The 25,005-nt window shown below is 36.2% G+C and overlaps 4 protein-coding genes across 6 annotated transcripts; 2 read left to right on the plus strand and 2 right to left on the minus strand.

The window, feature by feature from the left end:
• The first annotated feature begins 1,562 nt into the window (after positions 1–1,562).
• On the plus strand, positions 1,563–4,927 carry LOC111799680 (protein PIN-LIKES 5-like). Its single transcript, XM_023683116.1, has 8 exons — positions 1,563–1,664; positions 2,612–2,768; positions 2,878–2,957; positions 3,046–3,170; positions 3,249–3,370; positions 3,955–4,266; positions 4,348–4,448; positions 4,534–4,927. Exons 2-8 carry the CDS (start codon positions 2,634–2,636, stop codon positions 4,895–4,897), a joined length of 1,239 nt encoding a protein of 412 aa, XP_023538884.1. The 5' UTR covers positions 1,563–1,664; positions 2,612–2,633; the 3' UTR covers positions 4,898–4,927.
• Positions 4,928–5,608: 681 nt separating this feature from the next.
• LOC111800985 lies at positions 5,609–8,047 on the minus strand. 2 transcript variants are annotated; one of them, XR_002816061.1, is made up of 3 exons: positions 7,929–8,047; positions 6,215–7,490; positions 5,609–6,078 (listed from the first exon to the last, which is right to left on the minus strand). XR_002816061.1 is itself a non-coding variant. In XM_023684932.1 (2 exons), the coding sequence occupies exon 2, from the start codon at positions 7,403–7,405 to the stop codon at positions 6,266–6,268; it is 1,140 nt and encodes a 379-aa protein (XP_023540700.1). In that variant the 5' UTR covers positions 7,406–7,490; positions 7,929–8,047; the 3' UTR covers positions 5,609–6,265. The 2 variants fall into 2 exon arrangements, 1 of the variants encoding a protein (XP_023540700.1); XM_023684932.1 differs by having other exon boundaries at positions 5,609–7,490.
• A 563-nt stretch (positions 8,048–8,610) lies between these two features.
• Positions 8,611–19,870, plus strand: LOC111800155 (DNA mismatch repair protein MLH3). Of its 2 annotated transcripts, XM_023683744.1 has the most exons (27): positions 8,611–9,320; positions 9,537–9,673; positions 10,463–10,514; positions 10,605–10,652; positions 11,203–11,357; positions 11,450–11,507; positions 12,400–12,457; positions 12,672–12,764; positions 12,843–13,008; positions 13,105–13,120; positions 13,212–13,429; positions 13,596–13,665; positions 13,743–13,826; positions 14,059–14,807; positions 14,917–16,033; positions 16,110–16,203; positions 16,284–16,393; positions 16,814–16,881; positions 16,996–17,193; positions 17,939–17,983; positions 18,051–18,104; positions 18,192–18,298; positions 18,380–18,428; positions 18,631–18,690; positions 18,846–18,918; positions 19,199–19,284; positions 19,412–19,870. In XM_023683744.1, the coding sequence occupies exons 2-27, from the start codon at positions 9,548–9,550 to the stop codon at positions 19,580–19,582; spliced, it is 4,125 nt and encodes a 1,374-aa protein (XP_023539512.1). In that variant the 5' UTR covers positions 8,611–9,320; positions 9,537–9,547; the 3' UTR covers positions 19,583–19,870. The 2 variants fall into 2 exon arrangements, with proteins under 2 accessions (XP_023539512.1, XP_023539513.1); XM_023683745.1 differs by lacking the exons at positions 17,939–17,983; positions 18,051–18,104; positions 18,192–18,298; ... (3 more) ...; positions 19,199–19,284; positions 19,412–19,870 and adding an exon at positions 17,819–17,926.
• Positions 19,871–19,939: 69 nt separating this feature from the next.
• LOC111800156 lies at positions 19,940–22,371 on the minus strand. Its single transcript, XM_023683746.1, has 6 exons — positions 22,265–22,371; positions 21,956–22,151; positions 21,227–21,311; positions 21,047–21,101; positions 20,629–20,767; positions 19,940–20,241 (listed from the first exon to the last, which is right to left on the minus strand). Exons 2-6 carry the CDS (start codon positions 22,124–22,126, stop codon positions 20,161–20,163), a joined length of 531 nt encoding a protein of 176 aa, XP_023539514.1. The 5' UTR covers positions 22,127–22,151; positions 22,265–22,371; the 3' UTR covers positions 19,940–20,160.
• Positions 22,372–25,005: the final 2,634 nt, after the last annotated feature.

Genomic DNA, 25,005 nt, shown 5'->3' on the forward strand with positions numbered 1-25,005 from the left:
TATATATATATATATTTTTTGTGTTATCTCGGCCTCCTCTCCAATTGAAAATTACGAGTTTTTAGTATTGGATGATCAAAGTCCCACATCGGCTAATTTAGAGAATGATCATGAGTTTATAATCAAGGAATACTATCGGGTTTTTTGGAGAATCCCAAAGTAAAGTCACGAGAGTTTATATTAAAAGTGGACAATATCATACCATTGTAGAGAGTCGTGTTCGTCTAACATCTAGGGTTATTATCAATCATGATTTAATAATTAAAATAAAAACAGCGTCCAAAGTGGCTGCAAAGGTTTGAAAACGTGTGCAATTACGCAAGCAACCCCAAAGACATTCGAACCAACATGAACACTACAATATAAATTTGATTTAAAAACAAAAAAACAAAAAATAATATATAATAATTAAAAAATTAAAAGAATATTTCTTTTTTAATTTTAGTTTCTTATATATATTAAAATTAATTACCACTATGGTGATTAATTTTAGAAAGCTATAAATGTAAATATAATTAAAAAATAAAAAATCGAATTATTACTACTTTCCCTATTTTCCCACATCACAAGATCCAATGCTTTTAACATAAGAATGAAAAAAAACATGACAGCGGAGATACATGTGGACTTTATAAGACGACAACTTGTTAATGTTTTAGTTTTAAATATTTATTTTGTATTTTTAAATTTAATTATTTTTGTTAAGTTAAATTACCAATTTAAATCTGTAATATTTGATTTTTATTTTTATTTTTATATTAATAATTAAAAATGTCTTATATTCTCCGCACCGATCCCGATCCCGATCCCAATCCCAACTAATATATATACTAGTCAAATACTCCATCTATATTTATTTAATTATAATTTTGTAACTATAATATATATATATTGTCATGAAATATCTTTCGCTATTAAAATATCTTTAAGGTCAAGATAAGGGGGAAGAAATAATTCAATCATGAACGATCATGAATAGAAATAACTCTATATTTGGAAACTTATCTCTAAGTTATTATATCGGTTATTTAAAAAAAATATTTTTAAATATTAAAATGAAAAAGAAGGGGAAAAGTTATTCTTTTTTTTTTAATCTTTTGTATAAAGTTGGAGAATATTTATATTCCAATAAATGGACTTGTTTTAATGAACATTCACTGGAATCTCCATTTCCATATAGTATTGAATTAAAAAATAATTTTAATTAATTGTATGATTTTATTGGAAATTAAATTAAATTAAATTTTAAAAAAAGAGAATCGAAATTAGAAAAAGGGAGGTGGGCCCAGATAGATTCGCGAGGTGTCTTCAGAATTGGCTGCGCCACCGTGGCGGGTCGGCGTAATCCAATCTTGTGTATCCACGTCATCATCGATTAAGATATTATCACACCAGCTTACCAAATAAAATATGATTAAAAAGCTAAATTAATAATTATTAATAATTAATTTGTGTGTTTTAAAATTTATTTAAAAAAAAAAAAAAAAAAAAAACACGCGGCTGCGTTGTCGCGTGGCGAGGAAGGCGAGGTGGTTGTGTGTTTCTTCTTGTCTTCCCTATAAATAAGTTGAGAAATGGCATTTCCAGTTCCAGGGATTATTTGATTTTCCTCTGCCGCTCTGCCTCTGCTCGGCCGCCGCTGTTCTATAATCGCCGATCATCAGGTATTTCTATTTTATTTTATTTTATTTACGTTTTATTTCCATTTCCAATATTCTTGATTAATTTATCAACTCCACGGAGTAGGCTTTTTTTTTATTATTTAAAAAATTAATTAATTTAGAAAATGAGATTAAAATAATACATAAATAAATAAAATTAAAAGAGAGAAAATCCATAGCCGATGAACGAGGAAGCTGGCGACCTTTCTGGCATTTCATCGTCTTCCTTTCTTTTCTCTTCAGCCTATTCACGCACTTACGTTACGCGTTTTGCCTCCTCTCTCTCTCTCTCTCTCTCTCTATATATATATATATATATACATTTTTAATATAAAAAAGGTTAATTTAAGGGTATTTTTAAATATAAAGATGAAGAAATTTGGCTTAAATCAATTTATTTTTAAATTGGGGTTTTTTAAAATTTAATATAACTTCTATTTTTAGTATTATATATGGAAGGGCACAAAAATGCGAAAAAAGTTATGATATTTAAGAAACCGAAATTAATATTTTTTAGAAATTGAAGAGTGAAAAAAATAGAATTAAATATATATTTAAGAAGTGATGAGATAAAAGAAAAAAAAATTGTTGAATTTTCAAAATTTTATTGAAAACATAAGAATATTATTTATTTATTTTTAAATTTTAAAAAATTTAGGGATAATTTTTATTAATTTATCCTTAATATATATTCAAGTAAAATAGTTATTTTAAATAGACAAAAAAAAAAAAAAAAAAAAAAAACAAACAAACAAACAAACAGGAGTGAGAGCGTCGGGAGTCGTAGTGGGCTACGTTGTCATGTTCGAAACTTACGAATTGCAGGGCACGCAGTACTAAAATTCCGGCAACAAAAAACTATAATTAAATAAATAAATAAATAAAGGTAATTAATTTGAGCTGGTTAATTAGAGGTAGTTAATTATGGTTGATGGCTAAATTTGAAACAGAGGAAGATCATTAGAAGAAGAGATGGGTTTATTGTCACTGTTGGAGGTGGCTTTAATGCCCAATTTACAAGTCCTCATCATCTGCTTAGTTGGAGCCTTTCTGGCCACTGATTACTGCCACCTTCTTCCCGCTCATGCTCGAACCTCTCTCAACAAGGTCCATTTCGCGAGAGATTCAAATCTCTAACTTTATTTTTTTTTTTTTTATCATTCGAGATTCTAATGTTTAATCAGTTGAGCTATGCTTTGATTGGTGAGGGTTGCAGATTGTGTTCACAGTGTTCACTCCTTGTCTCATGTTTGCAAATTTGGCCAAGACGGTGACGTTTGAAGACATTGTTTCATGGTAATTAATTAACACTAATCTATGATTATCATCAGCCATTAGTGTTGTTTTGAATGTTTTGAATGTTTTGTTGGGTTAATTGAATTAGGTGGTTCATGCCAGTGAATATTGGGTTTACCTTTCTATTTGGAGGGATTTTGGGATGGATAGTTGTTAAGATATTGAAGCCTAAGCCATATCTTGAAGGCCTTATCATTGCAGCCTCTTCTGCTGGTTTGTTCTTCTTCTTCTCTACCTCTTTGTTTGTTTATTGGGTTTGTTTATTCATTTGTTTTGGTAATATGGGATTAGGGAACTTGGGCAACCTTCTTCTCATCATCATCCCTGCCATTTGTAATGAGGATGGCAGCCCTTTCGGTAACGGTGATACCTGTACTTCTCTCGGGCTCTCGTACGCTTCCTTCTCTATGGCGGTATGTAATCTAACCTATTCATAACATAGTTTAGTATGGTATTAGAACGGGATGTGATCATTGTTGAGGATTGTTGGGAGGGTGTGATGTCACATATTGGTTGGGGAGGAGAACAATGCACCATTTATACGAGTGTGGAAACCTTCTCCAGACGCGTTTTAAAGCTTCGAGGAAAAGCTCGAAAGAGAAGGCTCAAAGAGGAAATATCTGCTAGGTGGGTCTGGATCCTTACAAATGGTATCAGAGTCAAACACGAGACGGTGTGCTAGTAAGGACCCTGTCCCCAAAGGGAGTAGATTGTGATGTCCCACATTAGTTGAGGAGGAGAACAAAACACCTTGATTTTAAAGCCGTGAGGGGAAGCGCCCGAGGAAGCCGCCAATCGGGCAAGTCCATACAATATCTGCTAGTAGTAGGCCTGAATTTGGTATGAGGCCTTTTGGGAAGTCCAAAGCAAAGCTACGAGAGCTTATGCTCAAAGTGGACAATATCATACTATCTCGTGGAGAATCGTTATTTCTAACGTTCATATGTTTGTTTAGTGGTAGTTTAACCTAATGTGTTCCATGGGTAAAATTTTTCAGCTAGGCGGGTTTTACCTGTGGACTCACACTTTTCACCTTGTGAAAACGTCGTCTTTGCGAATGAAAGCACTTGAAGCACCGGAGGAGCACGTGAAAGCACCCAACCACACCTCCAATGGCGACTTGCAAACTCGACTTCTCCACGAACAATGTGGAGAAGAAGAAGGCCTTCCTGTTTCAGTCTCATCAAGGGAATCCCAACAATCTGTGGCCATCTTAGAGAAACGGGAATCATCGTCCATTTGGGCTAAAACATTTGAATTTTTGCATAGCATTGTTGAAGAGTTAATGGCCCCTCCATCGTTAGGAGCGGTAAGTATCGACTTTTGAGATACTCACTGATGTTTTAGCTATTGAGTTATGCTTGAATTGGATAAATATTCCTATTTTTAGATTGTGGGGTTCATTTTTGGAGCGGTGACATGGCTTAGGAACTTCGTAATTGGAGATAATGCTCCGTTACGTGTGATACAAGATTCTGTTCAACTACTCGGGTATGTATACTTTTTAGAGTTCGTTACCATATGCATGAGAAATGAAAACATTACTAAACGAGTTGTGGTGATGTATAACAAACAGAGATGGGACAATCCCGTGCACCATGCTGATACTCGGCGGCAACCTGATTCAAGGGCTAAGGTCGTCAGCAGTGAAGCCGACAACGATCATCGGAGTGATTGTGGTTCGGTACTTTGCACTGCCTGCAATAGGGATATTGGTTGTGAAAGGAGCAAACTCGCTAGGATTTCTGCCGCCGGATCCTCTTTACCACTTCTTGTTGATGGTTCAATACACCACGCCGCCGGCCATGTCCATCGGCACAATGACTCAGTTGTTCGGCGTTGGTCAAGAGGAATGCTCTGTTATCATGCTATGGACTTATTTGGCAGCCGCTCTTGCTCTTGCTGTTTGGTCTGCAGTCTTCATGTGGATTTTGGCTTGATATATATATATATATATATTTTTTTTTTTGGTTTGTTTTCTCACCAATTTTGTATTTTTTTTTACAAAAATTTTGGCTTGATATATATATATATATATATATATATTTTTTGGTTTGTTTTCTCACCAATTTTGTATTTTTTTTTACAAAAAAACTAGATTTAAAAAATAGATAAAACAATAGTGATTACATGATCCAGAGGAGGTGAAATTGAAGCATTGTTTCAGTAACCTATGTTCTTGATTCATGGGACATTCAATATAAAAAGGTAAATCTAATAAACTTTAGACAAATGATCGTATTTAAGACATTTACGTCTGAGTTACAAACCTCAAATCTTTGTCGTTTGTTGATACATTTGTCTCGACCCCTACGAACAAGAACATTAGTAAACAGTATAGTTTTGTTCGATTTCTTATGAAGAATCGAACTTCTGTTGAGAATAAAAATGAAAGAATATACCGGCATTAAAAAAACCAAGCCCACAAAAGGGAATCCCATTAAAGAAAGGGACTTCGAGTCCCTCCAACTGATGTCAAGACAAAACCTTAAACCTGAACCTGACTTTTACGATCTACAAAAAAGAGATATCGTGAGCTCAAAACCAGCTAATCCCATTACAAACAGTAACAGAGTTTTGCAGCAGCTCATCTCTGTGATAGCAAACATAAGAACAGAGGAGAGCTGCTGCAACTAAAAGAAGAACAACAATTAACGAAAAGGGAAGCTTTCATTAATATATTAAAAGCAATTACAAAGCTACAAGAGGAAAGAACATCCTCTTCTTAAAGGGAAAAAAAGAAGTAGAAAATACAATCTCAATCTCAGATGATCAATAATCAGACTAGATGACCAACAAAAGGCAAACGGTTTAGTCTTTCCAGAAGTAGAACACAATTATTTGAAGTTTTCTTCAATTTCTTTCAATCTACAACTCCTAAAAACGAGGAGGACGTCGTTAAGTAATATATAGATACAACTGTAGCAGGACCATGAAAACAACCATCTACAGATCTTACCTACAGATACAATAGGGATTACTTTTTAGTATATTTAGCATATATAAAGAAACCAAGACAAAAATGCCTCCTGTAAAACAAGGAGTGTTCAAGTATTCAGTTTATTGTAACCCTCTTATTTGGACTTCAAGCTCTGTGTATCGTAAAGGATACCTTTGAACTCTGCAGAATAATCAAACACATAATATGAAATTTACAATTGGTCTATCCCAGTTCATTGTGAAACAAAAGATGCAGGACCAAAAGGAAGACAGATGGAGTAACGCTGTTTCTATAAGAAAAGCTGCATGGATCCTACCTCGACCGTGACTTCTATTGCCAGCAACCTTTTACCATATGTCATTCCCGGTCATGACTGCATAACTTTATTCTGTTCGACAGAAAGGGGAGCTTTGAACTCCTGACATTTCCATAAAGATGTAGAATCTATTGGCAGCACGCCTTGGGTAGGGCTAAGGCTATCTACAGAATGCAAAATAACATTTTCGGGTGTGGGAGACCCCGTGTTTTGCACAGCCAATATTGGGGAACTTCCATTGTCCATGTCTTCCTTGAGAGCTTTTTGATCCCTGAAAGAACAAATACTCAACGACAATTTTTTAAGCTTCACTCTTCCCTTCTTTTTACCAGTGACATTAATATCATCGCACGTTTTTTTCTCCTTCTGACTTGTCTCTGCTTCGCCAGTATCCATCTGAGACTGATTGTTCTTCTCATATTTAATAGTCTTCTCATCAGATTTGAGCTTGTATACTTCCTGAAAGCTACATTCAGAGTCGGCCTCGTTAGTTTTAGCATGCCCGTTGCATGTAGGAGTAGGTTCCAACTCCTGTGAGATGCCACAATTGGAAACCATAATTTTCTCAGAACCAGGTGAAGTTTTCAACTTCTTATGTTTGTGGCCTCTAGCATCAGAACCAGATGAATTCTTCAAAATTCTTGGGGAGCTATTAATTGCCCGATGTAATTTGCGGGCCATCTCTTCATCTGTCCTGGTATTCTCGAGAGGTTGATATTTTGTATACAGAAACTGAACTGGGACATGTTTCTTCAGCTTGTTCTTTCTCTGTTTTATTTCTTTATAGGCTGCTTCTTCAGAAATCGAGGCAACCAAGTCCATGGCACTCTTTGCAGCTGCAACAGCCTTCGCTGCAATCGCAGCCTTCTCTTCAGCTGCTGTCCTGGCAGCCTCTGCAGCCTTCACAGCTGCAGCTGCCGCTGATCTTGAGGCCTCCACTATCTCCTCGGGCGATAGGTTAGTATTTGAATGAGCACTCAACAGATTGTTGAGCCGTATATTGAATTCAATAGATGTGAAGCCATAGGAAGGAGAGGGAGGGGGAGAACAAGAGGTGGAGGCAACTGGTGGCACATTAAAAGTACCATCACCATCGGCCCCTTTCTTTCTCAATCCAGCAAGAAGACGCTTTCTTGGAGGTAAAAGGACATCGGAATCGAGGTGATTGACGTCACAGATGTTAGCCTCCATTCTTCCCCTTCCAAATTCTAGCTTTAAACATAAATCGCTAATGTTTCTCCACGAGGACAAGAAACTGAGTTGACATTTACTTTCGCTGAAAATAATTACGAGAACAGTAAATTAGCTTCTAATTCTACCACAAATTCCACTCTGCACATTCCATCAGACTCTTACATCAATTAGAAAACTCGGAAGCCATACAATAACATCCCAATCAAACATTTCTTCAGTAATCAAGAGTACAACTTTAAATTGGAAGCTGCCACTATCTGCTATATGATGAAGATCTCACATAATGGATTGCCAATCTCCCAAGGTTTTAAGGGCATAATCAGCGCATGAATACAAACTGCATTTCATCCATGGACACAGTACTCACGTTTCCGGAATCAGAAAACGATATCAACATCCAATTCCCAAACAGAACTAAGATAAAGCAATCTGAACACAACGAAAATACACAAACATGCAGAAAATAAAANTTGCAAAGGAAAAAGCGTAGAGAAAGAGATGAAAAAAGCAAAGTACATACCTGATCTCTGGTACTGTAGAGGAGGGAATTATACAAAGAAAAAGGTGTAATTAGGGTTTTCAGAGAAAAGAAGAGGAAGAAGAAGGGAAGGGGAAGAAGAAAATTCAGGTCCAAAGAAAAACTGAAGATCATGTTTTAATATGATGCATATGCGTGTCCTAATAATTAATTAAATTTATTAAATAATAATAATATAAATATAAAAGGAAAAATTGGATTGGTTGTAAGGTGTGATTATAAAAATAGGATCCCTAGCCCATGGTCCTATCTAACTTGCATATTAATATGTATTACCTGCCTGCTTTTCAATAGTCTGATCCATCGTTAATAGATATTGTTTACTTTAACTTGTTACGTATATTCATCAGCGCGTCTGCTAGGGAGAGGTTTCCAAACCCTTGTAAGCCTAATCCCACTACCATTAGTAAATGTTGTCCGCTTTGGCTCGTTACGTATAACTATCAGCCTCACGATTTCAAAACGCGTCTTTTAGGGAGAGGTTTTCATATCTTTATATTGTTCATTTTGACTGACTTGTTACGTACGCCATCAGCCTCGTAGTTATAAAACGTGTATATTAGGAAGAAGTTTTTACACATTCGTAAGTCCAATTCCACGCCATTCCTGTCGGATATTATGTACAAAAATTAAAAAATTGATTAGACATTTTTTATCACTCGAACCGACATGTCGTCCATGTAGCACCGTCCTTGCGCCGGGAAATTTCTTAATTACGCGGCATGCTTCTGAATCCGGCCCTCCGCACTCAACGCTCGACACGGCCATTTTCTCATCCACTGCGGCGGAGTATATTCGTCTCGGAAGGAAGTTGGCTTCTATCTGACCACGTTTCAGGCGTCGGAACCGTCGACATTTGTGCTGGCACCGCCACATCAAAACAAGAGTTCGGCGGTGGATAACTGCACTAACTTGTGAGAATAGCTTTTGGGACTTTAACAGAAACAGAGTAAGATTGTAGACACAAAAGATTTCTATGTAGGGTTTTCTTAAGGCTAGTTTCGTCAAGAACTCATCGCTTTTTATGAATCTTCCTAAGCTCCACCCGTCGAAGAGAGCTAATCAAGTAGAATTTTCATTGGCATTTTTGTCAACTTTCAATTTTGTGGAAAATCGCAGTTCTTTGGCCATTGTCGCTTTCGCATCTGCTCTGTTTCTGAAAACCTGTTTATCACTCATGAAAAGAGTGAATCGTGAAGTAAATCGAATATTAGGACCTGTGAAATTGGCGAATGAATTTATGCTGAAAAAAAAGCATTGAATTGGTTGTTTAGTTCGTTGTTTTCGCGCCATATTTTATCTCCGTGTCGAAGTTCAATCTCCACATGCTTCCAAGTCCATGGTTTGCCGTTTTAAGGACTGAGATTGCCTCGGGTGAGTTATAACGAAGTTAGAAATTGAAACCTGTTCAGTAAAATATGCATCATTTGTGCATGTGTTCTCGCCATTGGAACCTACTTTCAGAAAAAGTGGTACGAATAATGTATTGAGTTTTGGTGAAAGTAATGAACAACTAATCATTATATTTATCTGCTAATTCGCCTCCTATTCTTCATTTTTCCCATTTGATGTTTTTCCTTGTTGATGTAGCGTAATTCTAGATGGGGATTATCAAGCCCTTGCCAAAGTCTGTTCGTAGTTCTGTGCGTGCTGGCGTTATACTCTATGATGCCACGAAGGTTGTGGAAGAGCTTGTTTATAATAGCTTGGATGCTGGTGCGTCAAAGGTAGAGAGTCTAATCGACCATCTTATTATTTTGTTTTATGCTGAGGCATGGTGTTGCCTACTCTCCTAGTTGAAAATGTAAAGTGTTTTATTTCTAATTATCAATGTAAAAGTAAGTTATTCGGGAATTACTAAATATTTTAACTGAGATATTCATCAACCTTGATCCTATAACAGTTAGAAATTGTGCACTGTGAATTTGGCCTAGCCATGAAATAACAGTTTGTCTTCGTCGTTCATCACTGAGCACGTTTCTTCTACAAGTGAAAAAAATACTCCTATGGTTGATTGATTTTCGATATCAAAGAGAGAAATTTAATAACTCTTCGTTCCATTTATATTCCAAAATTTTTGTTTTGGTTCTAATAAGTTCCAGCTGTTGACTTTGTTACTTGTCATGTTAGTTGAACTAAAGTGTGATGATTTGTCAATGGGTAACACAAAATCTGCGATGTGCACTCGCCCTATTGAATTTTTCAGCTTGTCTGCCTTTATTTTTTTATGTCATGTTGTATGAAATCATCACATGGTAGTCAATTAGTAGTTCAATCAATTTGCCAAACAATGTTAACGGTCATAACTTATTAGAATCAAAATAAAAAGTTCAAGGATGTAATTAGAACTTCTAAAATTTAGAGACTAAATGAAACAACCATCAGATTTTAGGGACAATATTTGCCCTTTTATCAAATAAAAATGATCTATAACTAATTTTAAAATTTAAATTTTCTTCTAGTTGTAATTTGTCTGGCTTAATATATGTTACTTACAGCCTATTGTATCAATTCAGATTTCAATTTTCATTGGCATTGGGACATCCTATGTGAAAGTAGTGGACAATGGTTTGTGATTTTCTCAGTATGCTACTTGTTACAGTACTTTTTATATGTCAGGTTTCATACTGATACAGTGAATTTGTCATATTCTTGTAGGATCTGGTATTACTCGGGATGGGTTAGCCTTGCTAGGAGAAAGATATGGTAAGTCTCTCAATTTCTTGGTTTTCTTTGTGTACTCTGTGTATTTACTTCATCATCATTTCGGTGTATTTTGGAATCAAGAATTAAATTGAGATGCTTGGGCTTGCAGGGGGATGGGGATGGTGTTGATAAGTGTGTAATAATTTGATGGGTTAGATAATGATTACTTGCTCTGATTGAGTGGAACGAATGAAAGGGCAAGTTTTGACCTGCAAACCTCTTTGAATATAACTCTTTAACTCCAATGATATTTCCCAAAATTGATTAGCCTTTTCAACTAATGGAAATGGTGCAAGAATGGGCTGAACCTGCTAATGGGCTTTCCCAGCTATCTCTTATAAGAGGTGCAAGGATGTTTTAATGAACCATGCAATAAGTTTGGGTGGTATGGCTATGGCTTGCTTGATGTGATTATCTTATAGACAAGTTGGTCAAAAGTAGAATTCTATTGAAGGAAATAGACGTGTTAGCAAGTTGGCAAATATTTAATGTATTTGAATTTACTACCTTGGTGTGTTTATGCTGTGCTTTTCAATGACTATATATGCAGCAACTTCGAAATTCCATGATCTCATAGACATGGATACCAAAGGCAAAACATTTGGCTTTCGAGGAGAGGCATTGGCTTCCATTTCAGATGTATCGTTGTTGGAGATCATAACCAAAGCATGTGGGAGGGCAAATGGATATCGTAAAGTCATAAAGGCACAGAAGTTTACAGCTATTTAATTGTGGAGCAATATGTGGAAATTTTCACATTGTGCTGTCCTTTAAAAATAATTAACTTTTTATTGCAGGGTTGCAAGTGCTTGTACCTTGGAATTGATGATGATATGGAAGATATTGGTACTACAGGTAACAGGTCCATTATCCGCCAGGGCAGTCAGATATTTTCATAGCGAGGGGCAATAGCTTATATTCTAACTACATATACATATCATATATTCTTTCTATGAACAAGTTAGACAGAAAACTTTAACATCTTAACTGTATTATATCTTTCTTGTTTTTTTTTTTTTTTTTTTTTTTTTTTTTTTTTTTTTTTTTTTTTTTTTTTTNTCTAAGATGAAGTAAGGGTATCTAATTAGGCCTTAGTTATTTGGATACCACCCTTTTGTATCTGGACTGAGTCGTCTATTTCGGGGTCTGCTTTTATAGTTGTACTTTTGCTTTTGTATTTCTGTTCTTACCATTAGCCTCATGAAAAACACTGATGTGGTAAATCGTAATTTTATGGGATGTATATCCATTTTTTGGTCGTTTTAGAAAATTTGTAGTTATCCTTTCAGTTATCTGATCCATAGTCATGAAGATCCACAAAATTAACATCATATATTTGGAAGAAATAGTGTTTGGTTGTATGATTTGTACCTTGGTGCAGTGTATTGATTAGCCACCCATTACACACGTACTAGGAGGAAAATCAAATGTGGGGGTGGAATACAGTGGTGGCTGATGGATATTTATGTTGAGGGGGATCCTTGTCTTTTTGCTGTTTGATATTCTCTTAGATGGTAGCAAGGCAACTATTGGCGTCGGTGAATTTTCTGATGAACTATTCTTGAAAAAAGAAATGAAACTATGTGGATTTTATTATGTTGTATAACCTTACTATTAAACATCCATGCGATTTGCAATTACATTTGAAAAAATAATTTATTTTCTTCTCCTTTGTTATATTCTATTTTTGCATACACTTCTGAAGGCAAATACTCGATCAGAATTCTTTTGTCTATTTCTTTTGTAGTTATTGTTCGAGATCTATTTTACAACCAACCAGTTCGAAGGAAGCATATGCAATTCAGGTTTGATTTTCTTAGATTAGTTTGTTTGTTTTTGTTTTTGTTTTGTTTTTTTTTTTTTTTTTGGGTATGATAAACAAAAATCTTGAGTAAATAGAAGGATTCAAGAGTTGACATATGGATACGGCAGTCCATATGAGGAGAAAGAAGAAAATGAAATATTATATCCTTGCATTTTACTGACGCGCTAATTCATTTTGCGTAATGGAACTGGAAGCCCCAAGAAGGTCTTGCAAGCAGTCAAGAAATGTGTAGTCCGTATTGCCCTTGTGCATTCTAAAGTTTCCTTCAAAATTGTAGATAGTGAAAGGTATATCCATGTTAAATTCAGGTTGAAATATGTAAAACTTTTATGTTAGTTATCTTACAATTTTATCTCTTCCTGTAGTGAGAGCATCCTTCTTTACACGAATCCCTCTCCTTCTCCTTTATCACTTTTGAGAAGTGGCTTTGGCAGCGAGGTTTCCAGGTCTCTCCATGAACTAAAAATCGGTGATGGGGGCTTAAAGCTTTCTGGTTATATATGCAGTCCGTTTGATACGTTTACTATCAAGGTATAATTGTTTTCTTGCTGATATAAAAGAAGGCTAATTCGGCTGTTTAACATTTCATTAATTTTTGTGTTCTTTTTTTAAAAAAAATTATGGCAGGCTGTTCAATATGTCTGTATCCACATCATTCTGTGAATTCTTTAAATCTGTGGTGGGTGGATAGGATCCAGTATTTTATGAAATTGTTTTGACCTCAGCAAGGACAGATATTAACAGACGATTCATTTGCAAGGGCCAAATTCATAAATTACTTAATCAACTGGCCAGTAGATTTGTAAGCCTGAGTCCGCAGACTGACCAAGCCTGTCACAGCAGGAAGAGAAGCAGGTTTCAAGCAAATCCTGCTTATATTTTAAATTTAGATTGCCCTGGATCTTTCTATGACCTAACATTTGAATCATCCAAGACCTTTGTTCAGTTTAAGGTAATTCTTTATTTGTTCTCCAAACACCAGTTCATTTGTTTATCTTCTGTTCCTTCATTTGTTTGGGAATAACTTTTTTATTCATTATTAAATGGTTCTATAGAATTCTTTCCTTCGCCTTTTCTAACCAACACCTTCTCATTTCCTTCCTTTTTTGTTTCCCAAGGACTGGACTTCAATACTTACCTTCATTGAAGAGACCATTCAACAATTTTGGAAAGAAAAATATAGTAGTGGTATGGAGTTAGCCATATCTTTGAAACCATAGTGAGTGTTAATATAAACCGTTTGAAGTTGCATTTTAAATTTGCAGGAAAATCTTTGGTCCATACAACCTCCATAGTTGGAGGAGATCAGCTGTGGAAGGATGAAGATAACATGATATCAACAAATTCAGGTATTTTAAGTTGAACTTTCATCTCCAATCTCACTTTAATTTATGAAATGATTTAGTCTTATTTATGCTGCATGAATTGCCCACTCCACCGCCTCTTTAAAAGAGGGTTAAGGTGAAATGTCTCCATTTATTATCTTCACAGGACACTTCCCCATAAAAAATATGTGCACACCGAGTGAACTTGCAAAAACTGACCTGGTTCAATTAATTTCTGAATATCTTTCCTTTTTAGATTTTCGTGAGGATGTTATACGTTTCCCTCCAGAGAGTATTCGATCTCTGAAGAAGAGCAGAATGCGAAGCCCTCGGGCCTCCCTTATTGATTTGTTTTCTCCGTCAGCAATGCTTACAAAAGATGATGACATCTTGTCCAATAGTTTGCATGAAAAGAAGGCATGTGAGAATTCACACACAAGTTCAAGCGAATTGAATGACGTTCACCGACAAGCTAGGATGCAATTTGGTAACCAAGCTGCCGATCATTTCTCAGGATTATGGGGTACTCCCTTGGCAAAATGCTCAACTACAGCTGTCCAAAAAGGTGACAGGCACCCATGGGTACCTGATAACATTTTTGTATCTGAAGACTCCTTTCTGGATAGAAGGCTGGCTTCTCCCAAGAGGTGTGATGACATTGTTGAGGACAATATCTTCAGTTCAGACTTGAAAGGTCAATCTTCTAAAGTGTATATCGATATGATCAATGGGTCTGCTGAAAGTACACCATCTTCTTACTTTCATGAATTTAGTTATGATGACAATATCTTCACGGGTAACAAACCCTCCCTTCGGGGATGCACCTCAGGAAGCAGTTTTCAACTTGAGAGTACTTCCATTCTTGGTGACAAACTGTTCATTCAAAATGATGTCATCAAAAGAATCCAAAAGCAGGGAATCCCTGATGATGAAGTTGATGTTCTAAAGCTTGACGGTTACATCCAGGGTTCTGATTTTTATGCCGGAGACTCATTTCATGCTGAGGTATTGTTGTCTGACTCTTACTAGAGCTAACAATTTATGCGTTTCTCAAGATCTAAAACTTCTGTCCTTTTTTTTTTCCTGTTGTCGATTACTTTTTTTTGGGCAACAGTTTACTGAAGAAAATATGTACTCATGTCATTTGGACAAGCACGTGCAGAAGTTTTTCTCAAGTTATCAGACTAGAAATTCCCCAGATGTTCACGTGACCCCAAATCCCAGATTAGCTTCAGAATGGGATGTTGATTGCTTCAGTGTTAGGGATGGGGTTGAAAGGAACTGGAGATCTAGAGATAGGACTCCCTTCAGGGATTTGGTGGATGGTGAGGATAAGGGCTGCGGATTTGATTCTGATATCATGTTGAGAAGTTCCAAAAAGAATTACATACCAAGCTGTATAGATAGTGAACTGATAATTGATGATGTTCTTGATACAAGAGAAGACCTTAGTACTTCCCTTGAAAAATCTAATAATTTTGATCATTCTTCTCCTGTGAGTCCTAATATGCACTCCTGTCAGAAGGGCTGCGGATTTGATTCTGATATCATGTTGAGAAGTTCCAAAAAGAATTACATACCAAGCTGTATAGATAGTGAACTGATAATTGATGATGTTCTTGATACAAGAGAAGACCTTAGTACTTCCCTTGAAAAATCTAATAATTTTGATCATTCTTCTCCTGTGAGTCCTAATATGCACTCCTGTCAGAAGGGCTGCGGATTTGATTCTGATATCATGTTGAGAAGTTCCAAAAAGAATTACATACCAAGCTGTATAGATAGTGAACTGATAATTGATGATGTTCTTGATACAAGAGAAGACCTTAGTACTTCCCTTGAAAAATCTAATAATTTTGATCATTCTTCTCCTGTGAGTCCTAATATGCACTCCTGTCAGAAGTATCTTTTCAATTGGAGATTACCTGGAAGAGATTGGGAAAAGGCTTATGGAAGCTCAGAGCTTAAGTTTGGACATCAAGCTTTTAAACAGAGGTACGTTTCTGTTGAAAGGCCTAGAAGATGCAAATCAGCTCCACCTTCTTACAAAAGAAAAACTAGTTTCTATTGCCTGTACCAAAGAAAGGAAGAAAAGCATAATGCCGCCGGTTTCTATGGCCTTGACCAAAGAAAAACTGATAAGTTTAATGCCACAAATTTCTATTGCATGGACCAAGGGAAAGAAGAAAAGCTTAGGGCATCGGCCTTCCTTGACAGCCCACCTCATTTAGGTATTTTCATTTAAGAAGTCATTACTAGTAATGCATTGTCATTGATGAAATACTAATGCTGTGCCAATACGTACAGAACTAGGTGAGCTGAGAGATTCCAAACATTTCTCTAGTACTAATAATCTTTATATTAAGCCAAGTCCTCTTGATGACTTATCGATGGGAACTAGGTAGAGATCCATTCCTTTCCCCTATCAATTTAAAATTGAAGTTGTTATTAGAATATAATGCATCTTTTCATCACTTCCAGAATAGATATGACAAAGACGCCTGCTATTACGGGAAATAATAAAGAGAAACAAGAAGGAAAAATTTCCAAGCAGTTCCAATCCGATGTTAAAGTTACTGCATCTGCTTTAGGTAACTGCACTATGTATATGAAACTGATTATTTCTTTGTTCTTAAGGATTTGGAATTCGAAATTTCAATTCTTAGGGAGGGAATTGGTATTGAAAGATTTTATGTGATCAGAAAAACATGGAAAGAAAATTGTGCTGTAATTTCTTTCCATGCAGATTTAGTAGATTTATCTTTATTATCATTGACATATTAGTGGTTAATAAGTTAAATTCTCATCAAGAATAGTCTTTACAATATATAGCATGCTGCATTAGTTCATAATTTTGTTGTTCTTGAATATTGAGTTTTATATGATGGTAGCATCATCTTTACTGGCGGAAATAAAATTTCAGTTCTTTTTGCAGTTGCCATATTAGTGAAAATTTAAATATCCTCCAATTCTATTTAAATGGCATAGTTTTGATCCTGTTTTGCCTTCAGAATTATGCTCAAAGGAAACTCAAGAGTCAGATTTATGGATCAAATGGAAAAATTGCTGTCCGACTACAGTTAAGTTTGAAAGTTGATTTGTTTTCTATAGTTTGATATGAGGCTTCTCTTTTCTATTTTTATTTATTTATTTATTTGAGTAACATTTAATAGTTTTTCTTTATTGATTTCAGAGAAATGATGGGCCACGTGCTTTTGAAGATGAAGTTAGTATACTTGATATCTCTTCAGGGTTCCTATCTCTTGCCAGAAATTCCTTAGTTCCCAAATCCATCGATAAGAATTTCCTTGAAGATGCCAAAGTTCTTCTACAGCTTGATAAGAAATTCATTCCAGTTGTTTCTGGTGGAATACTGGCTGTTATTGATCAGGTTAGTTCACTCCCTTCTGGTTCATTCACTTCAGGTTTTAAGTGAAAGACAGTATCTCCACCCCTTAAAAATCTTTCTACTCCTATTTCTCTTTGAGTCTAATGTATGACAAGGTAACGAAAAAGGCAATCATCCTTCCACTTCGTATGAGTGGGTTTCCTGCCAACTTTGTTTTGTTGTGTGATAATATATCCAAGTGTAAGGGTTTATGATATGCCACATAAGAAGAGGCATTAGGTAACATTTAGATAGCATCTCCTTAGAGAGGTCTGAGGAAGATGGCAATCTCTTCTTTCATTAGCTTTGTCGATCCAAGGAATGCAAATGTAGAAACGGAAGTAGTTTAATTGATTCTAGATCAACAACTTTATAGCAATTGGGGAATTTTCTTCCTCAATTTTATAGCGTGTCACCTGACTCACGTTCCAGTGTGGAAACAACAAAGGTGCTCATTGAAGATTGTTGGAACAAGGAAAATCAAGTATGAAGTGTTTATCTTAAAAATAACTTATTTGGTCTTTCAGTCTGGTTTCTTTTCTTTTTTTTTTTTCTTTTTTTTTTTTTCTTTTTAACTGAAGAAGTAGATTAGGTTGTCTGCGTACTTTGATACATTACTTGGATACAGCACACTCATGCCTTGTGATTTTTTGTGCACCCCATATACCAACATATATGTGCACACCAATTGACAAGTCTTTCTAAAGCACGGGGTGGGGTAATGATGTTTAAATGGTGCTTTCTCCAGCATGCTGCAGATGAAAGAATCCGACTTGAAGATCTTCGTCAAAAGGTAAACATTATATATTTGATGGAATAATTCTATGATTTCTAATAAAGCAATATATGTATATACACAGTTGTTGTCTGGTGAAGCAAAGACAATAGCCTATCTGGAGGATGAACATGAACTGGTAAGTTTATGTTTGATGTTGTCTGGTCTCAATCTGTCATGCTTTGATTGAAAGGGATAAATTAATCTTGCTGTTTGTTTACTACAGGTGCTGCCTGAAATTGGGTACCAGTTGTTGTACAACTATAGTGATCAGGTGAAAGAGTGGGGTTGGATCTGTAATATTCATGCTCAAGATTCAAAATCCTTCCAAAGGTATATTTAATTCCGTTGGGGTTTGTCTACTTTGCCAGTACTGCTCAAGTTTGCCAAAGTAATATTTGGTTCTCTGTGCAGGAATTTGAATATCCTATACAAGCAGGAAACGGTCATCACGCTAATGGCAGTTAATCACCATCTTCCTTGCTTCGATAATTATTGCATTTAAACTTCGAAACCAAACCATGCCAACTGTAATAAAACATTTATTGTGATACAATAGCAATTGTCAAATTTGTGCTTGAAATTTGTAACGAATTTATATTTTTGTTTGAAAATTCATGTATTTTTATTTTATGTTTGTATAAAGTTTCATGTGTATGACACAGGTACCTTGCATACTAGGTGTTAATTTATCTGATGCAGATCTGCTGGAGTTTCTTGATCAGGTAACTGAGGACTGCACTTTAAAACCAATTTTGCATGGTTCATCCATTAATTTTGTTTAGCTGTTACATTGTTCCCTAAACACCTGGAATAATTTTGCTAATGTCGCTATAGCTACATATATAAGCTTGCTAAGACTTTTTTCTTGGATCGAAAGCTTGCTGATACAGATGGCTCATCAACAATGCCGCCATCCGTGCTTCGAGTTCTTAATTCAAAGGCCTGCAGAGGTACATGCTTAAGCTTGTTTGATGTGTGTAAATACCGTTCACCATGGGAAATTAAATGTCGTGTATAACAGGTTGACTTGCACCTTTTTCGGATGATGTCCATAGCTGTAACATGACAATTTTTTATTTGTTTTTTGGTAATAAATGCTGTTGAAGAAATGACTTCATCATGTAGTGTCTCACTTCTCTGGCAACAGTCTGTAGCTCAGTGCTGTGTGTGTATCTGCATGTTGATCCTTTTTCACTGAAAACTTTTTCTTTGATAAAATTACTTGATTAGGTGCAATTATGTTTGGAGACTCTTTGTTACCTTCAGAGTGTTCCCTTATTGTTGAAGAACTGAAGCAGACTTCTCTGTGTTTCCAAGTGAGCGAATAAGTTTTCAAGCATGTTTTCGAAGTTCTGATTATATATACATATATATATTCTTTTGGTGGGTGTTAGGAGGTGAAAATGACTCGTAATTGATGAGTGTGAGACGTTTAATGTGCAGTGCGCCCATGGTCGACCAACTACAGTACCTCTCGTGAACTTGGAGGCATTGCACAAGCAGATAAGGGAGATGGAAATATTAGATAAAAATGGTTCGAATGGAACGTGGCACGGGCTGCGGCGACATGAGCTGAGCATTGAACGGATGTTGCAGCAAGTAGGTTCGGCCTGATGGTAAATGCTGCCGTTCCATCAAGGAGAATAGTTGAGAGGGTGCCCCGGTAATACCAGTCTGCAGAAGTGAATGGATTGAGTAGCATTCTTAGATCATGTATACAACCAGTCTACGATGATTTGTGAAAAAGAGCAATGTTTCTGTAGTTTAGTTTTCCTTGGAATTTCGGTTGCAACTCTTCTTATAAACAGTTGTCTGCCCTCTAGCTGCATAAATCCTTGTGCATTTTGCCTGTCATGGTGCTCAATGTGTGTGAATAAAACTAAATGACTTCTTTTAAGTTGAGAAAAATGGCCATTTAATTAGCCCAAATATATGCTCCTTTAATATTAGTCCATTTTTACAGGAGATTCCATATTGAAATAGTTGTCTTAGTGTTATTTCTAGTGCAAGAAAGGTAGGTATCAAAAGAAACTTACAGAAAGACCATATACATCCTACTAAAATATCAATGATATCATGTACCTGCGATTAACAAAAATTAATGGAAGAGAAGAATGATGAAGGCTATTACTAACATTAAAACATTTACATACAAGACTGTGGCTGGGAGCTATAGCTAATTGCTGATCGCTTTATGAACAGGCTTCTTTGTTTTTACCAGCACATAAAGCCTTCCAGATAGGCACCAACATTTTCACCGGTGGACGTAATTCCTAGAGGGGAAAGAATAATTTTCAGCTGGTATAACACAACAATATATAATGCTCATCATGACTCACCGTTTTGACAAGTGCGGTTTTGTACAATCTAGGAAAACGTTCACGAGTATAAATGTAACATTTTGAAATCTAGATGTCAAATAGAAACTAAACTCAAAATTAATTAGTAAAAAGGTAAACGTTCTTTAAACTTAGGGATTAACTGGTGAGTAAAACAATCCTTTATTCTACATTTTCTATCCTCTTTATTACTGCTAAATAGGAACAAGAGGGATCCACCGAATAAGATACGAGTGACAAGAAAAATTCCCGCTGCTACCATCATTATCGTATATGGCTCATGGGACAGACCAGGAAATCTTAAATAAACAATAAAGTTACCTTGAAAACCAGCAATAGTTTGTCTTCCCCTTGTATAATCAAAGACAGGCTCCAGTAACAAGTAACTGGAGTCACGCATTCAAGGAGAACTGGTTTTAAAATTTTATCAACTGGCACGAACCGACAGATGACTTTTCCACTACAATAAGAGACAAAGAACAGATAAGAACCTAGGAGAATCTGCAAAACTAATGCAGAAGGCACGACTATGTGTGTGTAACGATGAACTGATACGTCGATTAGATTCGGCACTAATCGACAACATGAAGCGCAAAGGTTTGAGGTAGTCCCAATAATTGAAGAATTAAGGATATCAAATCCCAGAGGATCACCAAACTTCACTAGCCAATGCTATATATGATGCCTTGAATAAGAAAGTTCAAGACAATGAAACTGAATTACAGAAGGAAAAAGTTACCTAGTATAGTGAGTTTCGAGTTGGACTCCGAAATTTGGCATAACCATAACAGATTCTGCACATTTAGACGTCCCCATCCATCAAGAGGATAGTGATGAGAGAAAGAACTTAAATTTCAATAAATGATCACAATATTGCATTAATTATAACGTATGAGACAGAACTTCGCCAATTCCTCACCTTTCTCAACCGTTCCCTTGAACAGCTTCTTGGCAAACAATACATTCAAGATCCAGCACCATAAGACAACAAAGATCGATTGGCCCTGTTAAACCCAGAGTTAATTGATCATGCACTGAAAAAAACTTCAACAGATTTCCAAGAGTGCTGTTAGAATATCAAAAGTAATCCTACCCTGTAATGGCCTAAGCCCACCGCTAGTCGATATTGTTCTTTTTGGACTTTCCCTTCCGGTTTTCCTCTCAAAGCTTTTAAACGCGTATGCTAGAGAGAGGTTTCCACACCCTTATAAAGAATATTTTGTTCTCCTCCCCAACCGATGTTGGATCTCACATATCCATTGATACCATTACTTTTGTTTATGCAAATATTTTGGCAGTTCGGTTCAATCAATATCAATCAACTATGGAATTGTTTAGTGCAAGTTTTCTTAACAATATCCAAAGAAAGGACACAGGCATTAATAAAATTGGCATATTTGGAACTCAAGAACACATATGTACAAAATCAGATCCTATTCAAGTAAAGTACGTGGAAGAGAACTGATATTCAAAAGCCATAAAATTGAACAGTAAACAATCACAAACATACTTAGAATACAGGAAGCAAATAAGCAGGGATACAAAAGAAACAGACATGAACATCACGAAATCAGAGTCAAATTAGCAAGAACGAGGAACTCTGTACTGTTGAATTTCAAACTACACATCAAAAATTATGACAAATTACCTTGAGTATGAAAAAACAGAACGCAAGGGCAGCAAGAATGTAGAACAGGAAACCTTTTCCACTACTCCTATTCCTAAGAACAACAACGTGATGGATATCAACTGCTTCAGATTGCCATTTACTATCGGAAAAGTACCCGTATCTCCAATCCGTAATCGAAAACTTGGCCATTTGGCAGTCAGTCTCCAACCCTTCCCTTTAAGGAAGAAGATATGATGATGAATAATCCATATTATGGTGGCATTTCAGAATTCCTTATATAAATTTAAAGCTGATCGTTGTTTGAACTTAAAGATACGATGATCTTACCTCGAGAAGATTGATATGGATCAATAAAGACTACAGAGGTGGCTGTGCCTCGGCCTACGCCGCCGGTCTTTAGAGAAATCCCTCTTCAACCGCCGTCTGTATCCGATTCGCCACCGGCGGAATCGAATCGAATAACCCCAGACATACCATCATTGGGCCGAGCCAGCAGGCCCAGGTTCAAGCCCACTGAACCTCAAGATATTGTTGGGCTTTAGAATAGAGCAGGATAGTCCAGCCCAATAGAGCAGGATATAGTCCAGCCCAGATCTTTGAGCCTGCAGGCCCAGGTTCAAGCCCACTGAACCTTAAGATATTGTTGGGCTTTCGAATAGAGCAGGAGAGTCCAGGCCCATACCTTTGAGCCTGCAGGCCCAGGTTCAAGCCCACTGAACCTCAAGATATTGTTGGGCTTTAGAATAGACCAGGATAGTCCAGCCCAATAGAGCAGGATATAGTCCAGCCCAGATCTTTGAGCCTGCAGGCCCAGGTTCAAGCCCACTGAACCTTAAGATATTGTTGGGCTTTCGAATAGAGCAGGAGAGTCCAGGCCCATACCTTTGAGCCTGCAGGCCCAGGTTCAAGCCCACTGAACCTCAAGATATTGTTGGGCTTTAGAATAGACCAGGATAGTCCAGCCCAATAGAGCAGGATATAGTCCAGCCCAGATCTTTGAGCCTGCAGGCCCAGGTTCAAGCCCACTGAACCTTAAGATATTGTTGGGCTTTCGAATAGAGCAGGAGAGTCCAGGCCCATACCTTTGAGCCTGCAGGCCCAGGTTCAAGCCCACTGAACCTCAAGATATTGTTGGGCTTTAGAATAGACCAGGATAGTCCAGCCCAATAGAGCAGGATATAGTCCAGCCCAGACCTTTGAGCCTGCAGGCCCAGGTTCAAGCCCACTGAACGTCAGATATTGCTGGGCTTTAGAATAGACCAGGATAGTCCAGGCCCAGACCTTTGAGCCTGCAGGCCCAGTTTCAAGCCCACTGAACCTCAAGGTATTGTTGGGCTTTAGAATAAAGCAGGATATAGTCCAGCCCAGACTTTTGAGCCTGCAGGCCCCGATTCAAGCCCACTGAACCTCAAGATATTGTTGGGCTTTAGAATAGAGCAGGAGAGTCCAGGCCCAGTTTCAAGCCCACTGAACCTCAAGATATTGTTGGGCCTTAGAATAGACCAGGATAGTCCAGCCCAATAGAGCATGATACAGTCCAGCCCAGACCTTTGAGCCTGCAGGCCCAGGTTCAAGCCCACTGAACCTCAGATATTGTTGGGCTTTAGAATAGACCAGGATAGTCCAGGCCCAGACCTTTGAGCTTGCAGGCCCAGTTTCAAGCCCACTGAACCTCAAGATATTTTGGGCTTTAGAATAGATCAGGATATTCCAGCCCAATAGAGCAGGATATAGTCCAGCCCAGACCTTTGAGCCTGCAGGCCCAGGTTCAAGCCCACTGAACCTCAATATATTATTGGGCTTTATAATAGACCAGAATAGTCCGGCCCTCACCTTTGAGCTTGCAAGCCCAGGTTCAACCTCAAGGTATTTTCTTAATTTATTTAAATATAAATATTTAGGTGATTTTATTTTTTTAAAAAATGGTAATTTTTTATTTTCTTATTATTATTGATGCATAAATTTGAGTTAGAAAGAACACCAAAAATTTTTATTTTTAAAATAGAGATGTGACTTGGAAAACAAAGAAAACTGCCCTCCATCATTCTACTTGTTTTACACATTTTTATTTTATTGAGAAGTAAAAGTGCCATAAACTTTAGGTTCCGAAAGTGGAGATGAAGTTTGAGAGACTTTATATATCCCATGGTAACGGATAACTTTGACCTCGACCTCGTCATTGAATTCAACCAATGTTTGTTAATTCCATTCAATTAGAATACTTTTTATTTACTGCTTGAGAGACACTGTGCACTTTTGTTCAAGTGTTACGGTTCAGTGATCCGATAATAACATATACTCTAATGCTTAAGTAAGGTAAAAGTGTAACAAGCTATAATGAATATGAAATTTGAGTTACCTTCAACGAGCATCTCTTCAGTTTCATTGGGCCATGGGGTGTACTTGGGTCGGCCCGAGGTTTAGGTCTTTTAGCACAATAACCCTGTATTTGGGTTATTTAGGTCATTTAAATTTTTAGAAAAAAAAAATAAAAACTAATTGAGTTATTTTATTTGTAACGTTAATATTTTAATATAGCTTTTTTTTTCCATTTTATTAACGTAATAATTTAAAAAATATATAATGACAAAATTTTACAAACTCACATAGCTGCTTTTTACAGTAAGGTAATAAATATCGACCAGTAAAAAGGAAAATATATATAATCATTTTATTGCCATTTAAAACAAATTCCTAATACCAACAAGAAAATAATAATAATAATAATAAATATTCAAAACCAAAACAACCAAGGTTAACTCACCCCAACCAAAAAAATTTGAATTTTGAATTTATTGAATCGAGAAAACAAATGAATACGTTACATTTTTTTTTTTAATAAATGAAAATTAAATTAAGTTTTTGGCTAATTTATTTAATTTAAAAGAAATCAAATATCAATTTGTCATCTAATAAAAATTTTCAAATATTAAAATATTTGTTCTAAGTATTTATTAATTCTTCATTACAAAATTAGAAGCCTACAAAAATAATAACTAAGTGAATTATTTGTTTTTTTTTTAAATAATTAGCTAAAACTAATTTATAAATTAAATGTTAAAAAATAT

This window comes from Cucurbita pepo, chromosome LG08 (genome assembly GCF_002806865.2).
Source record: "Cucurbita pepo subsp. pepo cultivar mu-cu-16 chromosome LG08, ASM280686v2, whole genome shotgun sequence".
Classification (NCBI taxonomy): Eukaryota; Viridiplantae; Streptophyta; class Magnoliopsida; order Cucurbitales; family Cucurbitaceae; genus Cucurbita; species Cucurbita pepo.

Bases quoted from the DNA above. Each gene is read 5' to 3' on its own strand.
- LOC111799680 (XM_023683116.1), top strand. From the start codon at position 2,634: ATGGGTTTATTGTCACTGTTGGAGGTGGCTTTAATGCCCAATTTACAA. The intron at 4,267-4,347 runs GTAAGTATCGAC...TCCTATTTTTAG, and splicing joins CCCCTCCATCGTTAGGAGCG to ATTGTGGGGTTCATTTTTGG. The intron at 4,449-4,533 runs GTATGTATACTT...TATAACAAACAG, and splicing joins GATTCTGTTCAACTACTCGG to AGATGGGACAATCCCGTGCA.
- LOC111800985 (XM_023684932.1), bottom strand. From the start codon at position 7,405: ATGGAGGCTAACATCTGTGACGTCAATCACCTCGATTCCGATGTCCTT.
- LOC111800155 (XM_023683744.1), top strand. From the start codon at position 9,548: ATGGGGATTATCAAGCCCTTGCCAAAGTCTGTTCGTAGTTCTGTGCGT. The intron at 11,508-12,399 runs GTAACAGGTCCA...TTTCTTTTGTAG, and splicing joins GGAAGATATTGGTACTACAG to TTATTGTTCGAGATCTATTT. The intron at 16,394-16,813 runs GTAACTGCACTA...TTTTGCCTTCAG, and splicing joins AGTTACTGCATCTGCTTTAG to AATTATGCTCAAAGGAAACT.
- LOC111800156 (XM_023683746.1), bottom strand. From the start codon at position 22,126: ATGGCCAAGTTTTCGATTACGGATTGGAGATACGGGTACTTTTCCGAT. The intron at 21,102-21,226 runs GTGAGGAATTGG...CTAAATGTGCAG, and splicing joins CAAGGGAACGGTTGAGAAAG to AATCTGTTATGGTTATGCCA. The intron at 20,242-20,628 runs GTAACTTTATTG...TTTCCCCTCTAG, and splicing joins AACTATTGCTGGTTTTCAAG to GAATTACGTCCACCGGTGAA.